General features: G+C 35.9%; 1 protein-coding gene across 6 annotated transcripts in view; it reads left to right on the top strand.

The window, feature by feature from the left end:
• LOC106870742 (arf-GAP with Rho-GAP domain, ANK repeat and PH domain-containing protein 1) overlaps positions 1–26,687 on the top strand; it is a 303,403-nt gene extending 276,716 nt beyond the window's left edge. For 3 of the 6 annotated variants that reach the window (XM_052968222.1, XM_014916931.2, XM_014916932.2), the window contains 19 exons: positions 378–434; positions 1,252–1,297; positions 2,238–2,319; positions 3,917–3,989; positions 5,647–5,737; positions 7,133–7,210; positions 9,086–9,220; positions 10,223–10,328; positions 10,512–10,602; positions 11,747–11,821; positions 13,268–13,339; positions 15,467–15,541; positions 16,266–16,374; positions 17,871–18,001; positions 19,612–19,725; positions 21,023–21,099; positions 22,295–22,339; positions 23,045–23,135; positions 23,629–26,617. In XM_052968222.1, coding sequence (XP_052824182.1) covers positions 378–434; positions 1,252–1,297; positions 2,238–2,319; positions 3,917–3,989; positions 5,647–5,737; positions 7,133–7,210; positions 9,086–9,220; positions 10,223–10,328; positions 10,512–10,602; positions 11,747–11,821; positions 13,268–13,339; positions 15,467–15,541; positions 16,266–16,374; positions 17,871–18,001; positions 19,612–19,725; positions 21,023–21,099; positions 22,295–22,339; positions 23,045–23,135; positions 23,629–23,688 — 1,608 coding nt within the window. In that variant the 3' untranslated portion in view covers positions 23,689–26,617. Of the gene's footprint in view, positions 1–377; positions 435–1,251; positions 1,298–2,237; positions 2,320–3,916; positions 3,990–5,646; positions 5,738–7,132; positions 7,211–9,085; positions 9,221–10,222; positions 10,329–10,511; positions 10,603–11,746; positions 11,822–13,267; positions 13,340–15,466; positions 15,542–16,265; positions 16,375–17,870; positions 18,002–19,611; positions 19,726–21,022; positions 21,100–22,294; positions 22,340–23,044; positions 23,136–23,628; positions 26,618–26,670 lie in introns of those variants that run through there. The other 3 variants (XM_052968223.1, XM_052968224.1, XM_052968221.1) reach the window with 2 other exon arrangements.

The raw sequence follows: 26,687 nt of genomic DNA, 5'->3' as shown, positions 1-26,687 counted from the left end.
GGGTTAGGGGTTTCCATTTGTTTGGCCAAACCTTTTAAGGCAGTGCATCAGTATGGCTGCAGATCAGTGACTGAAACTAGTAAAAGAGAGCAGATATAAGTATTGAACCTGGCTTAAGTATTTGATTTCTAAGAAAAATTACAACACCCTCTAAACAGACAGCAACCAGAGAGCAGGCCACATGACACTTGCCCCTCCCTTGTGAGCTCATAATACCTTCCCCCTCCGTTACAACCAAGGAGGTTCTGTAGCCCAAGTGAAGGACCACTGATGTAATGGATGTAGTTTTTATTAATTTATTATTTGTTTTAGTTTTCCATATTAGAAGTTTTTAGTGTTATATATATATATACTTTTGTTTTGCTTGAAATCTACAGGAATGGACCAAAAGCTGGATCATGGTGTCAGGAAAAGATTTAACATATCTAACAAATGTAAGTTTAAAGTTATTAATTGAGAATTTATTGAATCTGTTAGGAGGAAGTTTGTTATTTATGATGCTAAGTATAATATGGACTGCTTGGCACATAATGATGCAGAGTATGGTAAGGAAAAAAGCTGTTTTTGGCTAAGGGTAATTTTTCTTTTGAAATGTTTTTATTGGATAAAGAGCTGTACACACAGCATTTACAGCCCCTTATTATATTGGGAAGTTTGTTGTTCTTGGTCTGGTGTATAATTGGAAAGATGTTATACATGATGCTTAATGTGAAAAATGTTATTTTTGGTCTGCTGTGTAGTGAAATGGTCTCTAATGAGAATTGTTTGATTTTTTTTCCTGGTGTGAATCTTAATGGGAAATCTGTTGTACTTAATTGAGGATTCTGATTTGAAGGCTGCAAAATAAGACCAAATTATTTAATTAGTTCTACCCTACCATATTTATAGAAGAAATTATTTAGTAACTCTTAGTATATTTTTAAGACTTATGTTTCAAAATTTTCTACATTCTATGATTTTCTTTATTTAAAAGATTTCATAAGGAATTTTCTCAGTAAAACCAATTCAATTATATATGATTTATCAATGTTTCTAACTTAAGTACTTTACCATAAAAACCATAAGAATTTTTCTCCTATTTTGAATGACATTCTTCCTGTATATGAATTACATTTTTCTTAGCAAGAAAACTGCATAATTCTTAAAAGAATATGATTTGATTGTTAGATTCTTTGTTCTGTTTGTATTTGTTTCTGAAATTTTTTTGAAAGTGTAATAATTATGTCTGAACTATGTTGTTAATTATTACAGGAAAAGACATGGGAACATCTAGACTTAAGGAAAACTATTAAAATGAGTGAGTATCAGGTTTTTGCTTATGTCCTTTCAAAATTATTTATGCAAATTTATTTGTTTTAATATCCATCAAGTGTGGTTGAAATAAATGTCAGCAAGGTTTTGATTTCTTCCACCTAAGCTGATAAGTACAACTGAAAAAAAAAAAATTAACTGATTAAGAGGATGTGTGGCACTCATGAGAATACAAGAAAATTCCTACCTAAAATAAAATGGTGCCAGTGGCTGCTGCTGCTTGTTAAAAGGATTATTTTATATTTTGATATCGTTACCAGCGTTGCCTTCTAGCACTTGTGCTTATGGCACGTTAGAAAATCATTTGAGAGAGGTCGTTGCCAGTGCCGCTGGACTGGCTCCTGTGCAGGTGGCACGTAAAAAACACCTTTTTGAGCGTGGCCGTTGCCAGTACCGTGTGACTGGCCCTTGTGCTGGTGGCACGTAAAAGCACCCCACTACACTCTCGGAGTGGTTGGCGTTAGGAAGGGCATCCAGCTGTAGAAACTCTGCCAGATTAGATTGAAGCCTGGTGCAGCCTTCTGGTTCACCAGTCCTCAGTCAAATCGTCCAACCCATGCTAGCATGGAAAGCGGACGTTAAACGATGATGATGATGATGATGATGATTTTATACTCCTACACTACCACCTGTCTCTCTTTGTGGTGTCCTTCCACAGCCTTTATCTTGCCCTTTACATTTATTCACTGTGTTTCTATCTCACTAACTTCTCTGTGTTTCCACATCTTTCTTTTTTCTAACACGTTTTGTCCTTGCAGTCTTTCCCCTTTTCCTCTCAACCTCTCCACATTTTCCACAACTCTTCTTATTGTCCGTCACATATTTCATTTCTCTGATTTCTATCATTTACTCTTAAACTTATTTTATATTTTAATAAAACTGTCTTATTACATTTATCATAAACTTCTTTTCCTTTTTTTTTTTAGCCAAAATTAACACACCTGATGAAAGGTGCATTGGTGCAATACAAAATAATGGGCACTGCTTTGTAGCTGTGTTTCCTAAAATGTAAGTTTTAATTTCTTATTTATGCAAGGTATGTGGCCTAATTGTTAGGGTGCTGGTTTCAAGATCAGAAAGTTGTACATTTGATTTATGGACTAGTTTGTATGTTATCTCCTTGATCAAAGCACTTGATTTCATGTTGCCTCAGTCCAGCAACTGGGGGTGAACTTCATTGCAGACATGGGTCCCAGCCAAGAGAAGGGTAGTGACTGTCTGACATTTCATTTCTGCTATAGAAAGACTATCTTGACAGCCTCAGTTGTCCATAACTTTGACTGGCTCTCATTACTTCAAATGTATCCACTTTCTTTACGTGGTTTTCAACATACCTATGTGTGGCATTGGAAATACTGTGTTATCTTTCAAACAAAGTAGGATAATTTTCCTGTCACTGCTACTGTGTTCTATTCACAGCCTGGGCACATAAAAATTGCTGTTTTCATTCACCTACAGTAGAACCACAAAGTATGAGTGCACCATTGTACGAGTAATTTACTGTACGAGCTGAGACGTGTGAATTTTTGTCTTAAAGTACGAGCGGTAATTCGCAGTACGAGCATGCAAATTGTCCCATTTTTAAGGTAATTCAGTTAATGAAACCACTTTACATATTTCTTTTTCATTCTCTTTTTTATAATTGTCATTTTACTTGTAACTACACCTTTTCTGTTTTAAAACACTTGAAAAATTATTTTTGAGTGGTTTGGGGGTGCTGGAACAGATTAATTATATTTTAGTTAATTTCAGTGGGGAAAATTGATTTGTAAAACAAATAAATCATAAGACAAGCTTGGTCATGGAACGAATTAAACTCGTACTGCGAGGTATCACAGTACTTATATGTACAGCTAGAAGTTCTTTCTCCAGTCTTAAAGTACCCAGTTGTTGTGGTTAGCATTATCAGATTTTGGTCCTCCTGATTTCTGATACAGATTACATGTATCATAGTAATCCATTTCTTATTAGGCTTACAAGGAATCCTATATCTGTGTGACTATATGATTAAGAAGCTCACTTTGCAACCACTTGGTTTGGGGTTCAGTCTCACTGCACAGTACTTTGGCAGAGTGTTTTCTACTTTAGTCCCAGGTTGACCTTGTGAGGTGAATGTAGTGAACAGAAACTGTGTGGAAGCCTCTATTATATATGTATCTGTGTATTTGTGTTTGTCTTTCCCACTCATTGTTTGACAACTGGCGTTCATTCAATCTGAGTTTCTATTTACTGTTATTTATGCCAGTATCATATAACTGGTACCAGTGCCAGTAACACGTAAAGAAAGCACCCTTCGAACTTTGGGCCTCATGGAGGCAGTGACAGGTGACCGAGATCCTTGGCAATGTACTGTGCTTGATAAGACCTATCAAACCAAGTGAGATCGCAGTCATGGCTGATGCCGGTGACATGTAGAGACCATCTACTACACTCTTGGAGTGATTGATATTAGGAAGGGCATCCAGCTGTAGAAACCATGCCAAATCAGATTGAAACCTGGTGCAGCTTACCAGTTTTCAGTCAAACCATCCAACCCATGCCAGCATGGAAAACAAATGCTAAATTATGATGATGATGTCTCTTTTTTTTCTTTTCCTTCTTTCAGAGCTCTTTATTTACAAGCTGACTTACAGCATGATACTGAACGATTAGCAACATTGATGCAAAAAGCAACAGTTGTAAGTTTGCTCTTTTATTTTTTTCTATTCTTTTACTTGTTTCAGTCATTTGATTGCGGCCATGCTAGAGCACCACCTTAAAGGATTTCAGTCAAAGAAATCAAGTCCAGGACTTATTCTTTGTAAGCCTAGTACTTACTCTATTGGCTCCTTTTGCCGAACCGCTAACTTACGGGGACATAAACACACCAGCATCGGTTGTCAAGTGATGGCAGGGAGACAAACACAGACACACAAATATATAAACATATCTCTATCTCTCTCTTTATATATATATACATGCATACCTACATACATACATATACAGCAGGCTTCTTTCAGTTTCCGTCTACCAAATCCCCTCACAAGGCTTTGGTTAGCCTGAGGCTATAGGAGAAGACACTTGCCCAAGGTGCCATGCAGTGGGACTGAACCCAGAACCATGTGGTTGGGAAGCAAACTTCTTACCACACAGCCATGCCTGCATCAAGTTTCTTAACCTCTTGGTTTGTTTATGCATTCACTCAGTGGAGATACATAAACACTTATCAGTTTTGTCTGTTACTATATAAAATAAATTATTATTAATAACGAATAAAATTAAAAGTAATCTGATTTATGCTCCATATCTCTTGCAACAATGTGGTTTTCGGTTCAATCCATCTGTGAGGCACTCTAGTTATGTGTGTTCTACTATAACCCTGAGCCAACCTATGTCTTGTGGGTGAAATTAGTGGAGGGGAATGATTCAAAGCCTATCATATGTGTGTAGTTTCTTTATGAATGCTTACATTCTGCAGTTTGCATGAAAATTGTTGAGCTACAGTTAGTGACATTTGTTGGCATTTCCCTGTTAACGAATCATTTAGTAGCTCTGTGGTAAGGGTTAGTGGCAGAATGAGTATCCAACTGTAAAAAAAAAATGCTCCTATAATATGTAATCATCTAATCCATGCTAGCATAGAAAAATGGGTGTAAAACAAACAAATATTACTTATGTATATCTCCTATATTTTGAAATGATCTAATGTCAACTTGACTTTGATGTGAATTGAACTCGGTATGTTGTAGTACCAAACTTGTTATAATGAAATCAGTTGGAAATGCACACTACTCTCTTTGCCATCTTAACCATTCTAACTGTTTAGAATTTCATCATAACACCATCATCATCATCATTTTAGCACCCACTTTTCCATGTTCTCATGGTTTGGATTGAATTTTTGTTGAGGGTTGAGGTGGATTTTCTGTAATTGGATGTCCTTCCTGTTGCCACTCCTCATCTGTTTCCAAATAAGGTAATATTTCCCTTTAGCCAGACATGATTTTTAATGGAAGACTGAGAATGAAGGACACTACTTGCATGATGCTGACATCCATTTCCAACTATCACTTATTGTCAAAGCATGGAGACAGTAACCCTCATGTAATGGGCTTCCTTCACTTTCCATCTACCAAATCCATTCACACCTGGAACTATGGTAGAAGGCACTTACCCAAGGTGCCATACAGTGGGATTAAACTCAGACCCATGTGGTTAGAAAGCTACCTTCTCAACACATAGCTATTCCTACACCTGCATTAAATATTGAATGTTAAAATAAATATTGAATATTAGAAACCAGTATTAAATGCAGACAGTCATTAGTTTGTTTCTGTTTTCTTGAACCTTTTTCAGACATGTCAACGGTTCTTTAATGACCAACAACTGACTGCTGATGATGTCCCAGTCGTTGTAGATAAATGTATCAAGTTCATTATGACAAATGGTAGGTGTCAGCGTTTTTTTTTTCCTTTCTATGTGTGTGTGTGTGTGAGAGGAGAACATGTTGAGAAGCTTAGTCAGTTCTGCATGAACATATCTATGATACATGACCCTTTACTGCTCAAGGTTGACCATGCATCTATAAATATAGGTGACGACTTGCACAAAATATTGTCAGTTACCTCTGTTTGTAAGTTTTCTCTTTTCACATATACCAATGTTTATCTAAGAGAAAGGTTACTGACTTGGTCCAACACAGCTTGGCATTGGTGTTGTTGCAGGCATTGTCAGAATACAAAGAACTAGGACAAATATCACTAGACATCTTGTCTGAACCGCCAACAATTCTGCTTATACATTGCTTCGGATTGATACCTTTCTATTAAACATGGAAAAGTGAAAAGGCAAAGTTTACCATAACAGGATTTGAAATCAGGATACTGAGAGTTATAATAAATGCTGCAAGGCATTCTATTCCTTGCTAATTTGCCAACTTGTTACTCTGGTGTATATATATTTCTCCCTGGATAGGGCATCAGTCTGTTGCAGGATTACTCATTTTCGCTGTCTGAGTGAATTGAAGCAATGTGAAATAAAGTGTTTTGCTCAAGAACACAACACATCACCCTGTCCAGGAATTGAAACCACAATCTTATGATTGTGAGTCCAGCTCCATAACCACTAAACCATGCACTTCCTCACCTATAATATAGAGGTTACTAATAAAATATTTGACTACCTGTCTAGATTGTTGTGGTGGCTTAGCTCCATTTTGGCCCTGGTTCTACTTGTGTGTACTGTTAGAGTCTCTTCAGAAGTCTTTGAATATCTGAAAAATCATCCAAACAGCACAAACCAAACAGAATAATACCTTAAAGGAGTATTTTAGAATGCATCAAGAACTCCATTGTTTAACATCTGTTTTCCATACTGGCATGGGTTGGATGGTTTGACAAGACCCAGCAAGCTGCAAGACTGCATTGAGCTCCAATGTTAGCTTTGCCATGGTTTCTATGACTTGATGCCCTTTCTAACACCAACCACTGAATGAGCCAATAAAAGAACCTGTTTCTATGATGTGACTACCTGATTTTCTAGACATAGCAGTGAAATTTTCTTTGTCCAACTCTACTGTCTTTAAAAAAAGAGAAAAGTTACAGTGGATGGTTATGGCTGGAACACTTTTGGTCATAGCTCTGCTTTCTTAGGACTGACACGAGACTAAATAGCCACAAACTGCTTATATTGAAATGCTTTTGCTTTGGGATATATTTGTCGCTACAACCATCTTTTGTAATGAAACTTTAAAATAAATCTCATCTTTGAGTTGTTCTGTTTAATTTAGAATTGTTTTCTGTCTAAGAATCTATACAGCAGGATTTCTTTTGCATTTTAATAGGATTACATGAAAGTGGTATCTATCGTCAAAGTGGTGTTAAGTCTCAAATCGCAAAGTTATTAGAGATATTCCATACTGGTAAGTTACACTGTTGCTTTCTAGTCTTTATAAGGTATGCTGTGATATTTTAAAAGTAAACTTCTTTCATATTTTGATGATAAGGAAAACAGTAACAAAAAAGAAAGAAAGAAAACTAACAGATAATACAGGTCGTCATTGACTTACAACCACAATTGGTTCCGACTGACTGGTTGTAAGTCAATTTGGTCGTAAGTTGGCCTGTAGGCCCACATAGCTTTGTTTTATGTTTTTACATTCTTAAGGTACATTCTCAGGTAAAAGTCACAAATAGCATTCTGTATTATTGCTATTTTACTGGTGTTAGTCAAAAATTTCGGTGTCTCAAGCAGTCATCTTATAAACAAATACAAGGTTGCCTCGATGTCTCCGTGACAGGATAGTGGTCTAGTACAGTGGTAATTGATAACCAAACCTTGGGGAAGCATTTGTTAGATGACATCATCTGTATATGGGTTAATTTCTAGGAAATTAAACCCATTAAATTTAAACCGGACTATATATTATTGCTGCTGGGAGCTGGCATGCCAGTCATCGTAAAGTTGATCAGTCGTAAATCGATGATGACCTGTATTGGTTTCAAATTTCGGTATCAGGGCAGCATGTTTAGGAGAGGGAATAAGTAGATTATGTTGAAACCAATGCTTAACTGGTATTTATTTTATTCACCCCGATAGGATGAAAACCAAAGTCAAACTTGAATTTCAACACAAAATGTAAAGATGGATAAAATGCCACTAAGTATAGGCGTAGGAGTGGCTGTGTGGTAAGTAGCTTGCTTACCAACCACATAGTTCTAGGTTTAGTCCCACTGAGTGGCACCTTGGGCAAGTGTCTTCTACTATAGCCTTGGGCTGACCAAAGCCTTATGAGTGGATTTGGTAGACGAAAACTGAAAGAAGCCTGTCATATATATGTATATATATATATATGTATGTGTATGTATATGTTTGTGTGTCTGTGTTTGTCTCTGCCAACGTAGCTTGGCAACTGATGCTGGTGTGTTTACGTCCCCATAACTTGGCAGTTCAGCAAAAAAGACCGATAGAATAAGTACTAGGCTTCCAAAGAATAAGTCCTGTGTGCGATTTGCTCGACCAAAGTCGGTGCTCCAGCATGGCGACAGTCAAATGACTGAAACAAGTAACAGAGAGTAAGTATTTTGCCTAGTGTGCTAACAATTCTGCCAGCTTGCTACCTTAACAGTTGCTAATATTGGTTACAAAATTTTGACACATGACCAGTAAGTTTGGGGATTGGGATAAGTTGATTACATCAAACTCAGTGCTCAACTGGTGCTTATTTTATTGGCCCTGAAAGGATGAAAGGCAAAGTTGACCTCAGCAGAATTTGAGCACAGAATATAAAGACAGGAGAAATTCTGCCAAGCATTTTGCTGGGCATGCTAATGATTCGTATTTCTTTATTGCCCACAAGGAGCTAAACATAGAGGGCACAATCAAGGATAGACAAAGGGATTAAGTCAATTACATCGACCCCAGTGTGTAACTGGTACTTAATTTATCGACCCCGAAAGGATGAAAGGCAAAGTCGACTTCGGCAGAATTTGAACTCAGAATGTAAAAACAGACAAAATACCACTAAGCATTTCAACCAGCGTGCTAACATTTTTTATTTCTTTATTGCCCACAAGGGGCTAAACGTAGAGGAGACAAACAAGGTCAGACAAAGGGATTAAGTCGATTACATCGACCCCAGTGCACCTTTTTCTGCCAGCTCACCGCCTTACCAGTTGCTAATAATATTGCGTGTGGAAAATGTCAACTACCACAAGCACTCAAATTCTAGGTGAAACAGAAATAAATGGAAAAAAAAAATATATATATATATATATTCTACTCTTTTATATTTCAGATGCTCAAAAAGTACAACTGGTGGTCGACACCTACAATCTTCCTACTGTTACTGGTGTTCTTAAGAGGTTCTTCAGGGAAATGGCTGACTCACTTCTAACCAAAACTCTTTATGAGAAATGGATTAAGACAGCAGGTAGGCTGGATGAACAAAATAATCTTTTCTACTCTAGGCACAAGGCCTGAAATTTTTGGAAAGTGGGGCCAATCAATGAGATTGACTCCAGTATGCAACTGGTACTTAATTTATCGACCCCGAAAGGATGAAAGGCAAAGTCAACCTCGGCAGAATTTAAACTCAGAACGTAACAGCAGACGAAATACCGCTAAGCATTTCACCTAGCATGCTAACATTTCTTATTCTTATTTCTTTATTGCCCACAAGGGGCTAAACATAAAGGGGACAAACAAGGACAGACAAAGAGATTAAGTTGATTACATCAACTCCAGTGCGTAACTGGTACTTAATTTATCGACCCTGAAAGGATGAAAGGCAAAGTTGACCTCGGCGGAATTTGAACTCAGAACGTAACGACAGACGAAATACCACTAAGCATTTCGTCCGGCGTGCTAACGTTTCTACCAGCTCACCGCCTTATTTCTAACGTGCTAACATTTCTGCCAGCTCGCCACCTTTGGATGAATAAAATAATGTCTATCCTTTTAATGAGTGACATTAATAGGTCAATTATCTGCACTCAATCATCGTGGCTATGACTGTTCATGGCTTTGGCATGACTTGATAAGCTTTCTCCATACTCGTCGGTTTTTTTGTTTGGGTTTGCCATTTGCTGGTAATGATCACGCTCAAATGGTGCTATTTACGTGTCATTGGCACGGAAGCCAGACAGCTGCTCTGGCAATGATCACGCTCGGATGGTGCTCTTAACACTCCACTGGCACAGGTGCCAGTCATTGAATTTGATTCAATCACAGAGTTCAAATTCCCCTGTGGTTGACTTTGCCTTTCATCCTTTTGGAGTCGATTAAATAAGTACCAATTACACCAGTTGGTGTCAATGTAATCGACTCAATCCCTTCCCCCAAATCTGAAGCCTTGTGCTTCCAGTAGAAAGAATTATTATTATTATTATTATTATTATTTCTATTATATTCTTTCCATTTTTTATCATTTTAGAAACTGATGATACTCAAGCCAAACTGAATTGGTACAAATACTTAATCAAAGAACTGCCACTTGTCAACCAAAACACATTAAAGAAACTGGTTACTCATCTTTGGAGGTAAATTAATATCTTGCTTCTCTTGTTCTAAACAATTGTTCCTTAATTTTAAGGACGCTTGCATGCATTCATGTGTATATGTCTGTATGTGTGTATGACTGATTCTTTATACGTCTTCTTTATTATATTGCCATTCTGTTTTTGTATATTTTACTAATTTTTCTTTTAAACCTTTCTTTGTAGTGTTGCTGAGAATGAGCATTCAAATAAAATGGGTATTGACCAATTAGCAATTGTGTTTGGTCCAACCCTGATGTCAGGTGGATCCAGCCAAGTAAGTTGACTATCACACATTTCAGAGAATCAACTATCATCATTGATATTTATATCTATGTGTGTATGTGCATGTGCATTCGTGGGTGTGTGTATAGATGTATATGATTATATATATGTGTCAATGCAGGCACATGGCTGTGTAGTTAAGAAGCATACTTTGCAATCGTTCCACTGTGGGTTCAGTCCCACTATGTGGTATTTTATGCTAGTGTCTTCTACTATAGCCTATTTAAAACATAGAAATCTTAAGAAATTAAAAAAAAAAGAAACACAGTAGAAATGGTGTGCCCAGCTGCACCACCAGACTTCTGTCTGATTTGGCATGGTTTCTACAGCTGGATTCTCTTCCTAGCACTGACCACTTTACAGAGTGTGCTGGGTGCTTTTACATGGTATTGCACAGATGCTTTTAAGTGGCACTGTAATAATAATAACGAGCTGGACCTGTGAAAAATTCATGGAAAATATAGAAAACGTAAGCATCTGTAAATTGTGTGCTGGTGCCGTGAGAAATGTTTCTATATTGCGACAGTTAAAGGTGGCGAGCTGGCAGAATCGTTAGCACACCAGGCGAAATGCTTGGCGGTATTTTAAGGATGCAAATTGGCATATTAATATTATGGATAATGACAAGGTGTTAGAGCACCAAAGGTCAGATGTAGTGACCTTTAGGAGGGACAAACAGGAGTGCCTAATAATTGACATGGCAGTACTAGGAGTTCAACATATCATCATGAAAGAAAGAGAAAAGGTCGATAAATATGGAGACCTGAGAATTGAGATTGCTAAGATGTGGCAGCTACGAGAGTCAAACATAAAGGTTATCCCTATTGTTATCAGAGCATTGGGTTCAATACCATCCAATTTGAAAAAGCATCTGAAAACTTTAGAAATACCTTGCAATCTAGATATATTACAAGAATCAGCATTACTTAGAACTGCACATGTATTGCGTAAAGTATTGTCTATCTGAGGTCCCTGTTGTGACTTGACAAACAATAAAAACCTCCAGTAGACGCAATATCTTCAATCAACAACCGCATGATACTGTATACTGTGCGTCGTCTATAATAGAAATAATAATAATAATAATTAATTAATTAATTAACTAATTAATGCCTATTTTTATTTGTTTGTTTCAGAACAATTATTCCAATACAAATTCTGAGATTACTGTTATTCGTGAACTCATCAAGTACCATGAACGCTTGTTTGAAGTGAGTGAACAGCATTGCTTTATTTTATCATTTTTTTTTTTTATCTTATATAATTTTTTGATGTTGATTAATTTAAGTCATGTATTTACAACACATGTGGCTTAGTGGTTAGTCATGAGTGTAAAAGTGTGGTTTTGATTCCTGGACCGGGCAATGCATTGTGTTCTTGAGCAAAATATTTCATTTCACATTGCTGCAGTCTACTCAGCTGGTGAAAATGAGTAAACTTATGATGAGCTGGTGTCCCACCCAGTTGGAGGACATATACGCCACAGAAACCAGTCTTATGGCTTGGAAAGGACCTCTGATTTTTTTTTTATTGATATACATGTACTTTTTTCCTGTTTTTTTTTTATCTCTCTTGCTTTGATGAGAAGTAATGTTTATTCTCACTTAAATATGGATGTTCTGTTAGAACAAACTTTACTGCAGGAGATACTATGAGAAAAACTCTCATATAAGCTTTTGATGCAAAATGCATTGCTTTGTTTATATTACTAGTGGAGAGACAAATCCTCACCAACTCCAGCAGTGAAACCACAATATTACTTCTCAGTATTAATACTGTCTCTGTTGCTAATATATATTCTTTAATGAACTCACTGGCTAATCATGACGCCAGTACCTGCTCTGGCATGTGATTTTCAACTTTCCTTGGTCTCATCAGTGATGGACACTCAACCACTAGAGATGGCAGGGGCTCATCTCATCACCAGTGATATTTAGAAAATCAATGCCAGAGCAGGTACTGGCGTCATGATTAGCCAGTGAGTTCATTAAAGAATATATATTAGCAACAGAGACAGTATTAATACTGAGAAGTAATATTTAACTCTACTTAAACTTGGATGTTTTGTTAGAAGAAACTATACTGTGGTAGTTACCACGAGAGAAATTCTCATATAGGCTTTTGGGGTAAAATGCATACTTGTTTATATCACTAGTGGTGAGATAAATCCCCACCAGCTCCAGCGCCGAGACCATCAGATCACATGATTTCAACCTTCCTTGGTCTCATCAATGATGGACACTTGATCGCTAGAGATAGCAGCAACTCAAATCCTTGCTATATTAAGCAAATGTACTACATGATAGTTGTTGCTTAGCCCTAATGTATCATGCTGAGACTTCTTTGGCTTGTGCTTCTACTTGGTCATATTAAAAGTTAATTGAGGGCAGGAAGGTTATTTATTTCTAACTTAGAAAAACCAAACTCTAATATTTTTCATCTTTCCTTAGTTAATAAAGTACCATTAAGTGCTGTGAAAATTACTGTCACATTTCTTTAGCAAGGAAGTATTTTGAAACTTACCCACAACCAAGTGTAAAATATGATTTGTGCTTAGAGCTATTAAAATGTTTTATTGACTTGAAAATCTCAACTTTAATTTCTGTATTTATTTATGAAAAATAATTTTGTATATTTAATATCTGTTTTTTAAACAGTTGCCAGTCAAAAATAAAGAGATTGAGAAAAAAATACAGGAAGCTTGTGAGAAGATGGAAAATCTGAAGAAGGTAAGCAAAAGGCAGAAACTATTTATTTATATGGTAGCAGTTGTTGGCACAGGTGGTGGGTGTGATATATATGTGTGATTGTGTGTGGATGTTGAGGATTGTATGGGTGTGTTTATGAAAATGCTTCTCTAGAATTTTATACAAGTCATATGTATAACTGTAAATGGGTAACCTTGCGATACATTGGCATACAAGGGTGAAATGGTGACACAGGCAAATCACCTGATTGGGGGTCTTATGACCCACATTTTGTATTCAGTGATATAAAGGATGAATAGTACAACTTGTACTGTGAATTCTGACTGGAAGAGATTGATTTTCAACTACATCAAAGGTCAATGTGTGTGTGTGTGTGTGTGTGTGTGTGTGTGTAAGGAGTCTTGTCTTCAAGTTCTTGGCGACCTTACTTGTGCCAGTGCTACAGAAAAATTACCCAGTACAGTCTCTATATATGATGATGATGATGTATATAGGCACACACATAAGCATACATTAGGTATTCAGTTGTCATAATTTTAAATGCACTAACATGTATGTATGTATATATATATATATATATAATTTGATAATGAGGGTAGAAATTGATATTAATCAATTAAAACCAGTGGCCTAGCATATTTAAAAAATCCGAAGATTAAAATTATATTACATACAAAATTAAGAGGAATGACCAACAAGTGGACTCCTATATGCTAGAAATAGATGCCAAATCACCTAACCACAAAGAGTATGTTCTCAAGAAAAAACTTTTGCTGAAATTTTTTTCTTGAGAACATACACTTTGTGGTTAGGTGATTTGGCATCTATTTCTAGCATATAGGAGTCCACTTTGGTGGTCATTCCTCTTAATTTTGGATATATATATATATATATATATATATATATATATATATATATATATGTATATATATATATATATATGTATATATATATATATATATATGTATATGTATATATATATATATATATATATATATGCATGCACACACAAACGTGAATGCTTGTGTATGTGCTCAAGCATATGTGTCAGAATTATCACATTTGCTTTCCATGTTGGCCTAGTTTTGGACAATAGTGTCACAGTCACAACTCTAATTGGTTTTTAGTCACAGTGTTTGCCTTCTGAGATGGGTCAGAGGACCAGTTCTCATTCATTCATGGTTTCCGTGATTGGATATGCTCTCTAACGCCTATCACTTTACTGAGTGCATTTTGTTGTGTACCAGCATTAGTGAGGTTTCCTTGTATTCCATAAAGCTAAACAGTCCTCACTGCTCTATGATGTATCTGTTTGTTCAAGGTAATGTCATCGAGAATATGAATAAAATTGTGTGAAAAGAGAAGAACCAAGATGAGTAGGTGGAGAGAGGAAGAGTATGATGGTAGAATTGAATGATTAAGATAAGAGGGTAGTAGAGGGAGAAAGAAAGTGATGAATAGTAATAGGGATGGTCAGTGGTAAGAGAGAGTGATGACTGTCAGTCATAAGTGTCCTAGTGGGAGAAGGAGCAATGATTTGTGATACAATGATTTGTGATACTTCTAATGAAGTATATGTTTCAGGGATTATTTAAAAGTGAGCAAGGTAGAATGATTGGGTCTATGGGGATAGAATAGGGATGTGTCTAGTGCAATCCCTGGTTATATGAATGATGTGGTGAGATGAATAGGAGAGCAGATGAGTGTCAGACAGATTTTGTGCTGTCCATGCTTACACAAATAGCATGGTACAGTAAATAGGAGAGCTCCATTGCCATCCTTACTTAAATAGGCAACGTGTTACATTGAACTAGAAGATATACAGCCATTTTTTGTCACATAGATAGCATAGTATTAGTATAGTAAATAGAAGGAGAGAATGAGTGATAGAAAGGGATGAGATATAAAAGCTGCAAGAAAGGTAGCAGCATGTATGTTCCAGAGAGAGATTTTTTAAAGGTGATGTATTGAAAGATTTCAATTTTATAAAGGGACAAACAATGATGAATTTAAGCTGATTTTCTGAATGTAACAGATTCAGAGAGAATGATGGGAAATGTAAGTAAATGAAATACATAGCTCCCCCCCCCAATATGTGGGTTTGGGAGATCCAAGACATTCATATGTTTATGTATTTCCTCTTTTCAGGTTTCTGTGGTATCTGATTCTTTGCTGCTTCATTTGTATGTGGGTGTCTACGATTCCCAACCAATAGCAACCACTGTAAGTATACACACACCCTCTCTCACTCACTCTGACTCTCATTCACTCACTCACTCTTACTCTCATTCACTCACTCTGACTGTTATGTACTTATATGACTTGTCATAATTTTCTTATGTACAATAAGTAATTTGCAGTAGCATTTGATTCCTTATTTCAACATCATAGTACTGATGCTGGTGTCACGTAACTGGAGGCAATGTGACCAATACTGGTGTCTCATAACTAGCACCCATGCTGGTGGCATGTAAAAAGCACCTTTCGAGTGTTGAGCCTCATGGAGGCAATGACAAATGACCGAGACCTCTGACAATATGCCATGCTTGAGTAGAAGACCCATCAAGCCAAGGGAAATCGTTGTTGTAGCAGATACTGGCACCTGTGCACGTGGCACGTAAAAGCATCCATTAAACTTTTGGAGTGGTTGGCATTAAGAAGGGCATCCAGCCATAGAAACCATACTAAATCAGACTCAACAGCTCTGGTCAAACCATCCAACCCATGCCAGTATGAACAACGGACGTTAAATGATGATGATGATGATGAATTCTGACTAAATAGCAGGGTTTATGTTGTTGTATTCTATTTGCTGTAAAGCCATATTCTCTGGAGAATTTTATGTTGTAAGTGATATATATCCATAGCTACATGCGTCATTCTTAACTCATTATTTCAGTTCCTACTTTATGTTGAATTAACATTTTCCATTTTTCTGTCATTTTAGGTTTCCTGGACTATGAATGGTGGAGATATTTTAGAAAGAGTCCAACCTAAAATTTGTTTGAAGGGCGTTGACTGGATTCTTTATGAAACTGTCTGCAATGGAACACTGGGTATATATTATTACGTTTTTATTTATTACTTGTTTCAGTCATTAGACTGCGGCCATGCTGGGGCACTGCCTTGAAGGATTTTTAGTCAAATGAACTGACCCTAGTACTTTTAGGTTTTTAGATCTAGAACTTATTCTATTGATTTCTTTTGCTGAGCCACTAAGTTATGGAGATGTAAACATACCAACATCAGTTCTCAAGCAGTGACAGGAACAAATACAGATATAAAGCCTAACCCTACACCTATATATATATGTGTGGCTGTGTGGTAAGTAGCTTGCTTACCAACCACATGGTCCCGGGTTCAGTCCCACTGCGACCAAAGCCTTGTGAGTGGATTTGGTAGACGGAAACTGAAAGAAGCCCGTCGTATATATGTATATATATATATATGTATGTGTGTGTATATGTTTGCGTGTTTGTGTTTGTCCCCCCAACATCGCTTGACAACCGATGGTGGTGTGTTTACGTCCCCGTAACTTAGCGGTTCGGCAAAAGAGACCGATAGAATAAGTACTAGGTTTCCAAAGAATAAGTCCTGGGGTCGATTTTCTCGACTAAAGGCAGTGCTGCAGCATGGCCACAGTCAAATGACTGAAACAAGTAAAAGAGTATACATACACACACATATACATATATATATATATATGTATATATGTATATGCTGATGATGATGATGAGATAGATGCGATAGACTTCTTTCAGTTTCCATCTACCAAATCCACTCACAAGGTTTTGGTTGGCCTGAGGTTATAGTAGAAGAAGCTTGCCCAAGGCGCCATGCAGTCGGACTGAACCCACAACCATGTAGCTGGGAAGCAAGCTTCTTACCACACAGCCACACCTGCACCAGTATATTTATTTATTTAGAGGTTGGCTTTTGGAAGGGCATCCAGCTGTAGAAACTCTACCAGATCAGATTGGAGCCTGGTGCAGCCATCTGGTTTGCTAGTCCTCAGTCAAATCGTCCAACCGATGCTAGCATGGAAAGCAGATGTTAAACGATGATGATGACGATTAGCTTTTTTTGGTAAGATTTAGGTCTTGGCAGTAATTTTTCATACAATGAATATCATTAAGCTGGCACCACCACCACCATCATCATCATCTAATGTCTGTTTTCCATGCTGCCATAAGTTGGATGGTCTGACCAAAGATAGCAAGCTGGAGACTTGTACTCTTAATGTAGTTGTACTCTTAATGTAGTTCTCAGGGAGATTCAGCGTGACACAAAGTGTGACAAAGCCAGCCCTTTGAAATACAGGTACTACTCATTTTTGCCAGCAATGTGAAATAAAGTGTCTTGCTCAAGGACACAATGCATCGCTGGGAATTGAACTCACGACCTTACAATCATGAGCCGAATGCCCTAACCACTAAGCCACATGCCTTCACTTGTTGTATAATTTGTTATAAATGAATGCTTTTAAATGATGAACTTCTTATTACATTACTAAGTTAAAGTTGACTTATATATTTGCACTTTGCTTTCACAGAGCGACCAATACATTCTACAGAAAATATAGAAGATGTTCTCAGCCAGTATAAATTCTGGGATGAAACTGATGCTCGAGAGACTCGTTTGCTGGTCAAACAGTCTCATCTGTGTGTCAACTTCAAAGAATATGTAAGTAAATTTAATATTTTGAAACTCTTCTCATAAAAGTTAAAAGAGTTCTTGTGTAGTACATCACTATTTTACTATTTAACATTGAATTGTTATTTACTTTCAAAATTTTAATAGAATTTCTAGTTAGTGTTGAAGAGCAATATGTAATCTCTGTTTCAATCCCTCACCAATGCCAATAATATAATGATTTGAAATTTTGGTGCATGGACAGTAATTTTAGAGGAAGGGGTTATAGTCAGTTCTATTGACCCTAGTACTTGACTGTTGTTTTATCAATCCCAACAGGATAAATGGCAAAATTTGACCTTTGTGTATTTGAATGCAAGGCATAAAGAACCAGAAGAAATATCATTGGAGGAAAGCATTTTCTTATACTCACCAAAAACCCCTCCACTAAATGCCTGTCTTCAGATAAAATAACTAGGTAAACCAGTGGAGTTCTCCTACACATCATCAAGCAAAATCACCAGACAGTGGCTGTCTATGTGGTGGTTTGCTTGTCTTCATTTTAACCCTTTCGTTACCAATTTGGCTGAAACCGGCTCTGGCTCTGAGTACAAATGTCTTGTTTTCATAAGTTTTGAATTAAAATCTTCCACTAAACCTTAGTCACGAGTCATGCTCCTAACACTAGCTGAATGATAATGAAGTTATTTTACTAAATTCTTTGTTATATTTAAAGTAACTGAAAGAAACACAGAACATCTTAAATTAAATACAGTAATGAAAAGGTTAACTGTTCTACAATTCTCAACTAGTTTTATGAAAGATGCATTCTTTTATTCGTTTCAGTTATTTGACTGCAGTTGTGCTGAAACACTGCCTTTTAGTCAAGCAATTATTCTTTGTAAGCCTATTGATCTCTTTTGCCAACCTGCTACGTTACAGGGATGTAAACACACCAGCATTGGTTGTCAAGTGATGATGGGAGTACAAGCACTGATGCACAAACATATATACACACACATACACACACACACACACACACACACACACATATATATATATATATATATATATATATATATATATATATATATAGTTCAAAAACACAATAACAAAAAAACAAAAAAACAACAAAGTGAGGACGTGATATGGATAGTATTATTGGACGCTCAGGAAAGGAAAGAGAGAGTGTATATATATATATATATATAACGGGCTTCTTTCAGTTACTATCTACAAATCCACTCACAAGGCTTTAGTCAGCCTGAGGCTATAGTAGAAGACACATGCCCAGGGTGCCACACAGTGGGACTGAACCCGGAACCATGTGGTTGGTAAGCGAGCTACTTACCACACAGCCACTCAGTAATTTTCAAGGTTTTTTTTTTTTTTTTACATGACAAAAAAATAGAGAATTTGAATATATTAGTAAGTTAGTGTCAGCTTCTTAATGTTTCCTTCATCAAATGATATGTAGAAATAATTAAAATCATTATGCTGTGAACCAAAAAAAGAACCTCATCAATATTAGTAAGTGATTAATTATTATTTATTTCAGTAACTAATGAGTTATTTATTCTCTGTTTAATATTACATTGTTTGTTTCATTACTGCACTAAACGGGTTATTATAATTCTGTTTTTATTTTATTACAACGACAGTTTGATCCCAGCAAAACTCTTATGGCTGAGCTTGAATTTTGTGAAAAGAAAGTGTCTCGCAAATATTGGTTTGAATTTTCCCAAGCTAAATTGTCTTATTATAAAGATACAAAGGTTAGTGTTGCCTTAGAAGTTATTCTCTTTTCGTTTATAGAGACACACACACACAAATATTCTTTTATTCTTTTACTCTTTTCAGTCATTTGATTGTTGCCATACTAGAACACTGCCTTAAAGGGTTTTTTTAGTTGAAGAAATCAACCCCAGGATGTATTCTTTTAAAGCCTAGTACTTATTCTATCAGTCTCTTTTGCTAAACTGCTAAGTTATGGGGACATAAACACACCAACATCAGTTGTCAAGTGATGCTGAGGAAACAAACATAAACACAGACACACACATAAATACATACATACATACATATACGATGGGATTCTTTCAGTTTCCATGTACCAAATCCACTCACAAGGCTTTGGTTGGCCCAAGGCTATAGTAGAAGACACTTGCCCAAGATACCATGTAGTGAGACTGAACCTGGAACCATGTGGTTGGGGAGCAAGCTTCTTACCACACAGCCACACTCGTGCCTGTACACACATTATTTTTGTGAAAATTAACTGTATATTGTTTATCTTGGAGTCTCCTGTTGCAGATGACAGATGAGGGCTCTATAATTTGTTGCTGAACAATCTGCACACAGATAATTTGTCTATAATGATCAAATGTTTGTGTTGCATACTAGCTTACTTCTTCCATCAAATTGACATTGTCTGTACAAGTACATGGTGTGCCACATGTCAGGTGCTGATGAGATTGCAGAGCAGTGTGAGATGAAGTGTTTTGATTAAGAACACAAAGCACTGCCTGATCTGTGAGTCAAACCCATGACCTCTTGATCATGAATGCCACACCCTAACCACTAGGCCATATACCATCCCATAATATCAATATATATATATACTGATATCTCACATCAACCAACGCTCCTTCCCTTGTTTATCACTCAATACATTTATCTCTACCTTCATCCTTAAACATCTTTTATTCTCCTTTCACTCTTATGAAATTACCATCCCCCCATCCACTCTCATTATTCTCTCTTACACTTACTTTCTTGTGTCTTGAGAGTTCATTCTGGCCCCCTCATCACCTTTATATTCTTTCCAGCTACTGCCTTATTAAGTCTTGTGTAACTCATTCTGGCATGGAACATTGGATGCTAAATTGATGATTTTTGTATTCTTAGACCAAGCTTAGGAGTTGCCAAAGGGAAATAAAGACAAAAGTCTTCATTATTTATGTAATCTAATCCTTGCCTCTCTTTTATTTCTGTTCCTTTAACTGTTTACATGTTTATCTCTATCAGTGTCATTTGTTAAATGTTTACTATTTCATGTGTATTTATGACTAGGGTTCACCAATAGCCACATGGCGAATAGAAGATTTGAATATTTACATGGGAATTGAGCAAAACAGAGATCCAAAACTGTAAGTTTCCTTTAACTTCTTTCATAGTCCTACCCCCTTAAATGTAAGTAATATTTGTAGTTTTATCAACATCATAGACTTGGTGTATTTTATAGATTTTGATTTCCGCTGAGCATTAATATTGATGAAAGTATTATTACTGAAGTATGTAAGGCAGCGAGCTGGTAGAATCATTAGAACATTGGGAAAAAAGCCTAGTGGTATTTCTTGTGACTCCTTTTGTCCTGGGTTCAAATTCCACTGAGGTCATCTTTGCCTTTCATGTGTATGTATTATCTTGCATTCACTCAGACTCTTGATCCCTTCTAGGGCATTGGCCATCAAAGATTCTCCTCCACTCATCCCTCTCCAAGGACTTCCTCTTCAGTTGCACCCTGTACCATCCTGATGTCTTCACTTCAGTATTCATTTTCTGGTCATTTTGTCTGAAATTATGTGATTCTTCTTCTTTCTTTTTTTTGTCTTGGGACTGCTTAGCAACACTATGTTGGGGCTTCCTGAAGGTGCATCCAAGCCAGCGTCACTTTTTTTCATTTGATTTCCATGTCAACAGATGAACTCTCACAAAGCTCTGTTATAGGCTTTCTTTTCTTTGGCCAATGGATTCTGAGGCTGTGAAGATCTTTAGAGTGGATTTCATATGTTCACATGTCTCAGCTCCATACACTGGGACAAACTTCATACATGAATTGAAGATGTAAATCTTAGTGTTCCTGGTGATAGGCCTTGTCTTCCTGATGTTATTCAGTTGGAGAAATAGGACTTTTACTTCACCAGTCTTGAGTTTCTCTTCACTCTCAGCGTTTCCTGTTTAATCAATGATACTACCCACGTACTAAGCTTGCTGTTTCCTCAAATGGTTTGTCTTTAATATTTTCTGAGGGTGTTTTAAAATATTATTAAAATATTATTTAATATATAATAATAATAAAATATTATTAAAATATTATTTAATATATAATAATAATAAAATATTATTAAAATATTATTTAATATATAATAATAATAAAATATTATTAAAATATGAGGTTCTTTTGACAAGAAACATAGGCATAATTATGAAAGTTAATGGTACACCTGGCAAAATTAGAACTCTTGGGTTTTACTATTCTGAAATAGTAAATTTAAAGTTAGTAAATTTAAAATGTAATTCACTGGTAAGATCTCTTTTTTACTTTTGAATTTTTTTTTCTAGACGCCCTGGTTTTACTTTTGTTGTGAAGAATGAGAAACAGAAAAGGTAAGTGAATCCTAAGATATTTATTCTGACTTTGGCTGGCATTTTGATTTTCTTTGTTAGTCTGAGGTTGCATTTGTCACCATTTTAGATTCTTCTCAGCTGGGGATAATGACAGGGTTACGGATAATTGAGTGAGGGTAATGTGGTTGATATTTAGTCTGGATTATTGTGAGGTTTTGATTGTGTGTGTGTGTGTGTGTGTGTGTGTATGTATGTGAGAGAGAGAAAGAGAAAAAAAAAAAGAGAGGTGGAGATTCCATGACTTTAGGAAAATGCATTTCTTGAGTAGAAAACAAAAATGATTAGACTTCAAATGCAGTAGTCTGGGTAAAGTAAGGAAGAGTAAAAGTTAGATTGATATAGAGGGCCAAAGCAGAGGAGGCGAGGCTATAGAAATAGTGTCAGAGGAAATGGGGAGAGAAAACATTTGAAATGTGGGTCTGTGGTTATCGTGTTGGCAAATAGAGGTTTTCTTTCTAGGAAGATACCTATATTTTAGGCATAATTCAGTGTCTTTAAGCATGACCATTTACATTGATAAACCTCTTATAGTGTCTGATATCAGTTACATCTGATTGCTACAAAGTCACATATCTCAGTTGTAATTGTGGTCTGGTGTTTGATTTCCGTGAATTTATAAAGTGACTCTGTTATGAAATATAAGAAAAAATATTTAAGTTTGTTCTTGTGTTGTCTTTATTACAGGTCAAAAGATACACCCTATTTTGGCAAAGCTTTATACTTCCCTACAGTACATGATATGTATGTTTGGTATGCTGGCATGATGTTTACAAAGGTAAGCTTATTTTCTTGTCTCTAAGGCAGTAGAATTTTATTTACTGTTTGTTTTAAAAAGAAAACAAAAAAAAAATGCTAGTAATAATTTTGTAGCTGTACTAAAATGATGTATTAATAAAATAGCTAGTTTAATTTTAAGACATTGTATCCTAAGACTTTGCGTTCTAATATTTCTTATAGTTCATGAAATATCTCAAAACAAGGAAACACTTATTAATTAGCTAAAAATGTTTAAAATGAGAATAAATATGTTTATTTTCTCATACATTTTATGCTGTATTATTTTCCTTTTGTACTAGAGAGAAAGTATATCTGACAGGCTGTGTGTGTGTGTGTGTGTGTGTGTGTGAATAATATGGATGTGGAGGGAGTACACTATAATTGGTGTATTATTTCACCTATTGTTGGAGGCTCATGGTTGGGTGGATATTTAGCCTGTACTGTATCATACTAACTTACTAGTTTTATATCTTGTATTTTGTCAACAATAGCATTGTTGGTTAGACGTTACTAATGGGACAATCCGTTCCACGCGGCATTTCCAGTGTTGAGAGAAACTGTGCAGCTTGGGTGAATAATACCACAAGGTACTTTTGTTTGACACACTGGTACATGGGAAATTTTCTTGCAGATGAGTATATCTGTTGCTGATGCTAACACACTCAATACACCATCATCATCATCATTATCATTTTGAAGTTAGGACTTCTTGTGCCAGCTTCTTCCTCTCCTTTGCATTCTCCTTACCCAGCAACCTCTGATTGTAACGTTTCCAAGTCTCTTTCTTCTCACATTGTTAATATGGTTAAATACACTTCTGTCATTGTGTATTTATTTTTTTTCTCAGTGAAGTTTTAATTTATTGTGAAATACTGTCGGCAATCTGGAACACCTCACTATCCTCTTGTTGCAAAAATTGATAATTGATTGTCTCTTTACAGAACATTAGTTCTAGACAAGCCTCTCATTTTCAGCTTCTCTTCAAGCTGCTTATGCCTGACATCTACCTTCTTTTAAACCTACATCATATCATTCCTTGCTTCTTGCTTTCTTCTAATCATTCCAAGCCTGTCTTTTTAGATTTTATTCCTCTATGAGCTATATAAGTTTGGATGATTTGGTATGTGGCTCACAGCATGTTGTCTTGTAGAAACTTACCATTTACCCTCTATATTATACGTCTCTATCCCCTCTTCCAGTTTGTCTTCTGCATCAAATACTATTCCTTTGAACCTATGTCTTGCAAAGGAATCTTTCAGATTCCATTCCTTCTCACATTGTCTTTTGTCTCTGAGTCCATCTGGCTCTGGCCTTGGGGTGACTGGTCACTAGTCTCGGTTGAGTGGTTCACTCTTCACTGGGGAATGATTTAGTTTCACAATTAATGACCTATCATGTTTCCCTGGGAAATCTGTCTAGCTTACTGCGTTCACCTGCTTGATAGGTGATCAAATTGCTAACCATTTTCCTGAAGTTAAAGTTACAAATTGTCAGATCATTTGTGACACAAGAGCCTAACAGTGTTCATTTTCCCCCATTCCCCATGCAATAGCCTTAGTATCCATATATACTGCTGTAGCTATCATATTGTTGCCTAATATGTCCATATAAGTAACCCACAATGATAATAATATTGCTGTCAGCATTGTTGTGGTAGTATGCCTTTGAGAAACATTCCTGCTGTTTTTCTGTCAGTCTCCATTGTGGTGTAAATGCAGTTGTCACTGTTATCCATGATTAGTCTAAGCTGATTTTACAGTCACATACTTAGACTAACTCAGTTTCTTTGTCCATTTTGCATACCGACAACATGGCTACTGCACTAACATTAATGCTGCTACTTTTAAGAATTTGCACCTTTGTTTCTTGCCCATAAGGATTTGACTGAGATTCTGCTGTCTTAACTCTTTTACCCTGTCTATATCTACTTATCCCCACTTAAGTGTCTCACAATTGCCCTACTGTCAATGCTGATGGAAGTAACCCTGAAATTTTATACCTGTTAAGGTGAGAGGAGTTTCCAATGTTTGAATTGTTTGATGTTGGTTTTCTAAATACACATTGGACTTCTCTACAGTTTCTCTCTATCCAAATTTTATTTGCAATGCTTTGGTCAATCCAAGACTTTGATAGAATTATAGAAAACACATATCCAAGGTTCACTGAGATCAAACTCAAAACCATGTGTTGCAGAGCAAACTTCTAAACCACATGATTGTGCTTGTATTTTTATTTTCTGTTGGTTTGGTCTGGAATAAAGAACTGTTTTCATGTCCATTACACAACCTCTAAACCTGGATATTAAACTCACTGAAATATGAAGACATTGTCAAATGGATAACTGTTATTTATTTTCTGATGATGTAGGTTTGTAAATAAATACTTAAAATACATAGTATATCACAAAGCAGAAAATTATAGGAAGCAACCTGATTAGGGATCATGTGACTTTGACTACTGTGAAGTTAGGTAGATGTAACTTCACAATCATAGCACTTTCATTCTTAGGCCCACTCAAAGCTTTCTTTCTAGACTTTTAAAATCTAAATCTAATACACCAATATTAAATATGTGGTGTTAATCTATTCTTTTGCTTATATTAATTGTTTTTCAAGATGCATTACATATTGTAAAAACCCATGTAATTTATGCATTTTTTTCACAAAAATAAAAATAAACTTTACGGGTCTGTAAATTACATGAGTAGATCGTTTCCAGAATTTTTTTAGAAATTGTTTTGTTGTAAAAAGACGAACAAAATGTAAACATTTGTACTGGAAGTTGACTCATTTAAAGTCAGAATAGGTTTTTATAGGAAAAAAAATAAGGGCTTAAATATAATGAAGTTGACTTTTATTTATGCTGGATAGTATAATGCTTACTTTTTGTATAAATTTACTAAAACCATTAAATGGTTAACTACTTGTTGAAGTCTGATGTTCATGCTAGTAATCACGGTCTGGGCCATATTTTATATATTTTACTCAGCTGAGTAAAGTGTCATTCAAGCTGATGTTTATTGGTAATTAAACTCAATTTGCAACACCTGTGCATATTTATCTGCTTGGTTTTTGTTGATAAGAATTATCAACAACTTTTCCTGTGATCATGATTTGAGAAGACATACAGAAGTGTGTGAAAGATCAGACATAATCTCTTGTGGGCAAGAAATATAAAATAAAGTTTATTATTGTAATAATAGCTTTCAATGTGATACTTGTTAAACAGAAATTATTTTTATTTAATGAAAATTTAATAAAATTTAATCATAAGTGAAATTATGCTAAATACAACTAAATTGAAAACCTTTTCTCCCTGGCCATATCGGCAATTCTGGAAACTTTTGGGTGCAAATTTTACATGAGTAGAAGCTTGTTTTAAAAATTTTTATCCTGAAAATCACCTGTGTAAATTACACAGGTGTGCTAATTACATGAGTTTTTACAGTAATTATAAATTTTTTCCTGTCTTAACATACAAAAATATTTTTATGTAGCAGTTTTTGTTTTAAAGAGAAATTTCATCTTTTTCAGTACCCAACAGTGTGACC

Source organism: Octopus bimaculoides, chromosome 5 (assembly GCF_001194135.2).
Source record: "Octopus bimaculoides isolate UCB-OBI-ISO-001 chromosome 5, ASM119413v2, whole genome shotgun sequence".
Classification (NCBI taxonomy): Eukaryota; Metazoa; Mollusca; class Cephalopoda; order Octopoda; family Octopodidae; genus Octopus; species Octopus bimaculoides.
Note: the sequence above shows the minus strand (reverse complement) of the source record. Positions and strands in the feature narration are given on the sequence as shown.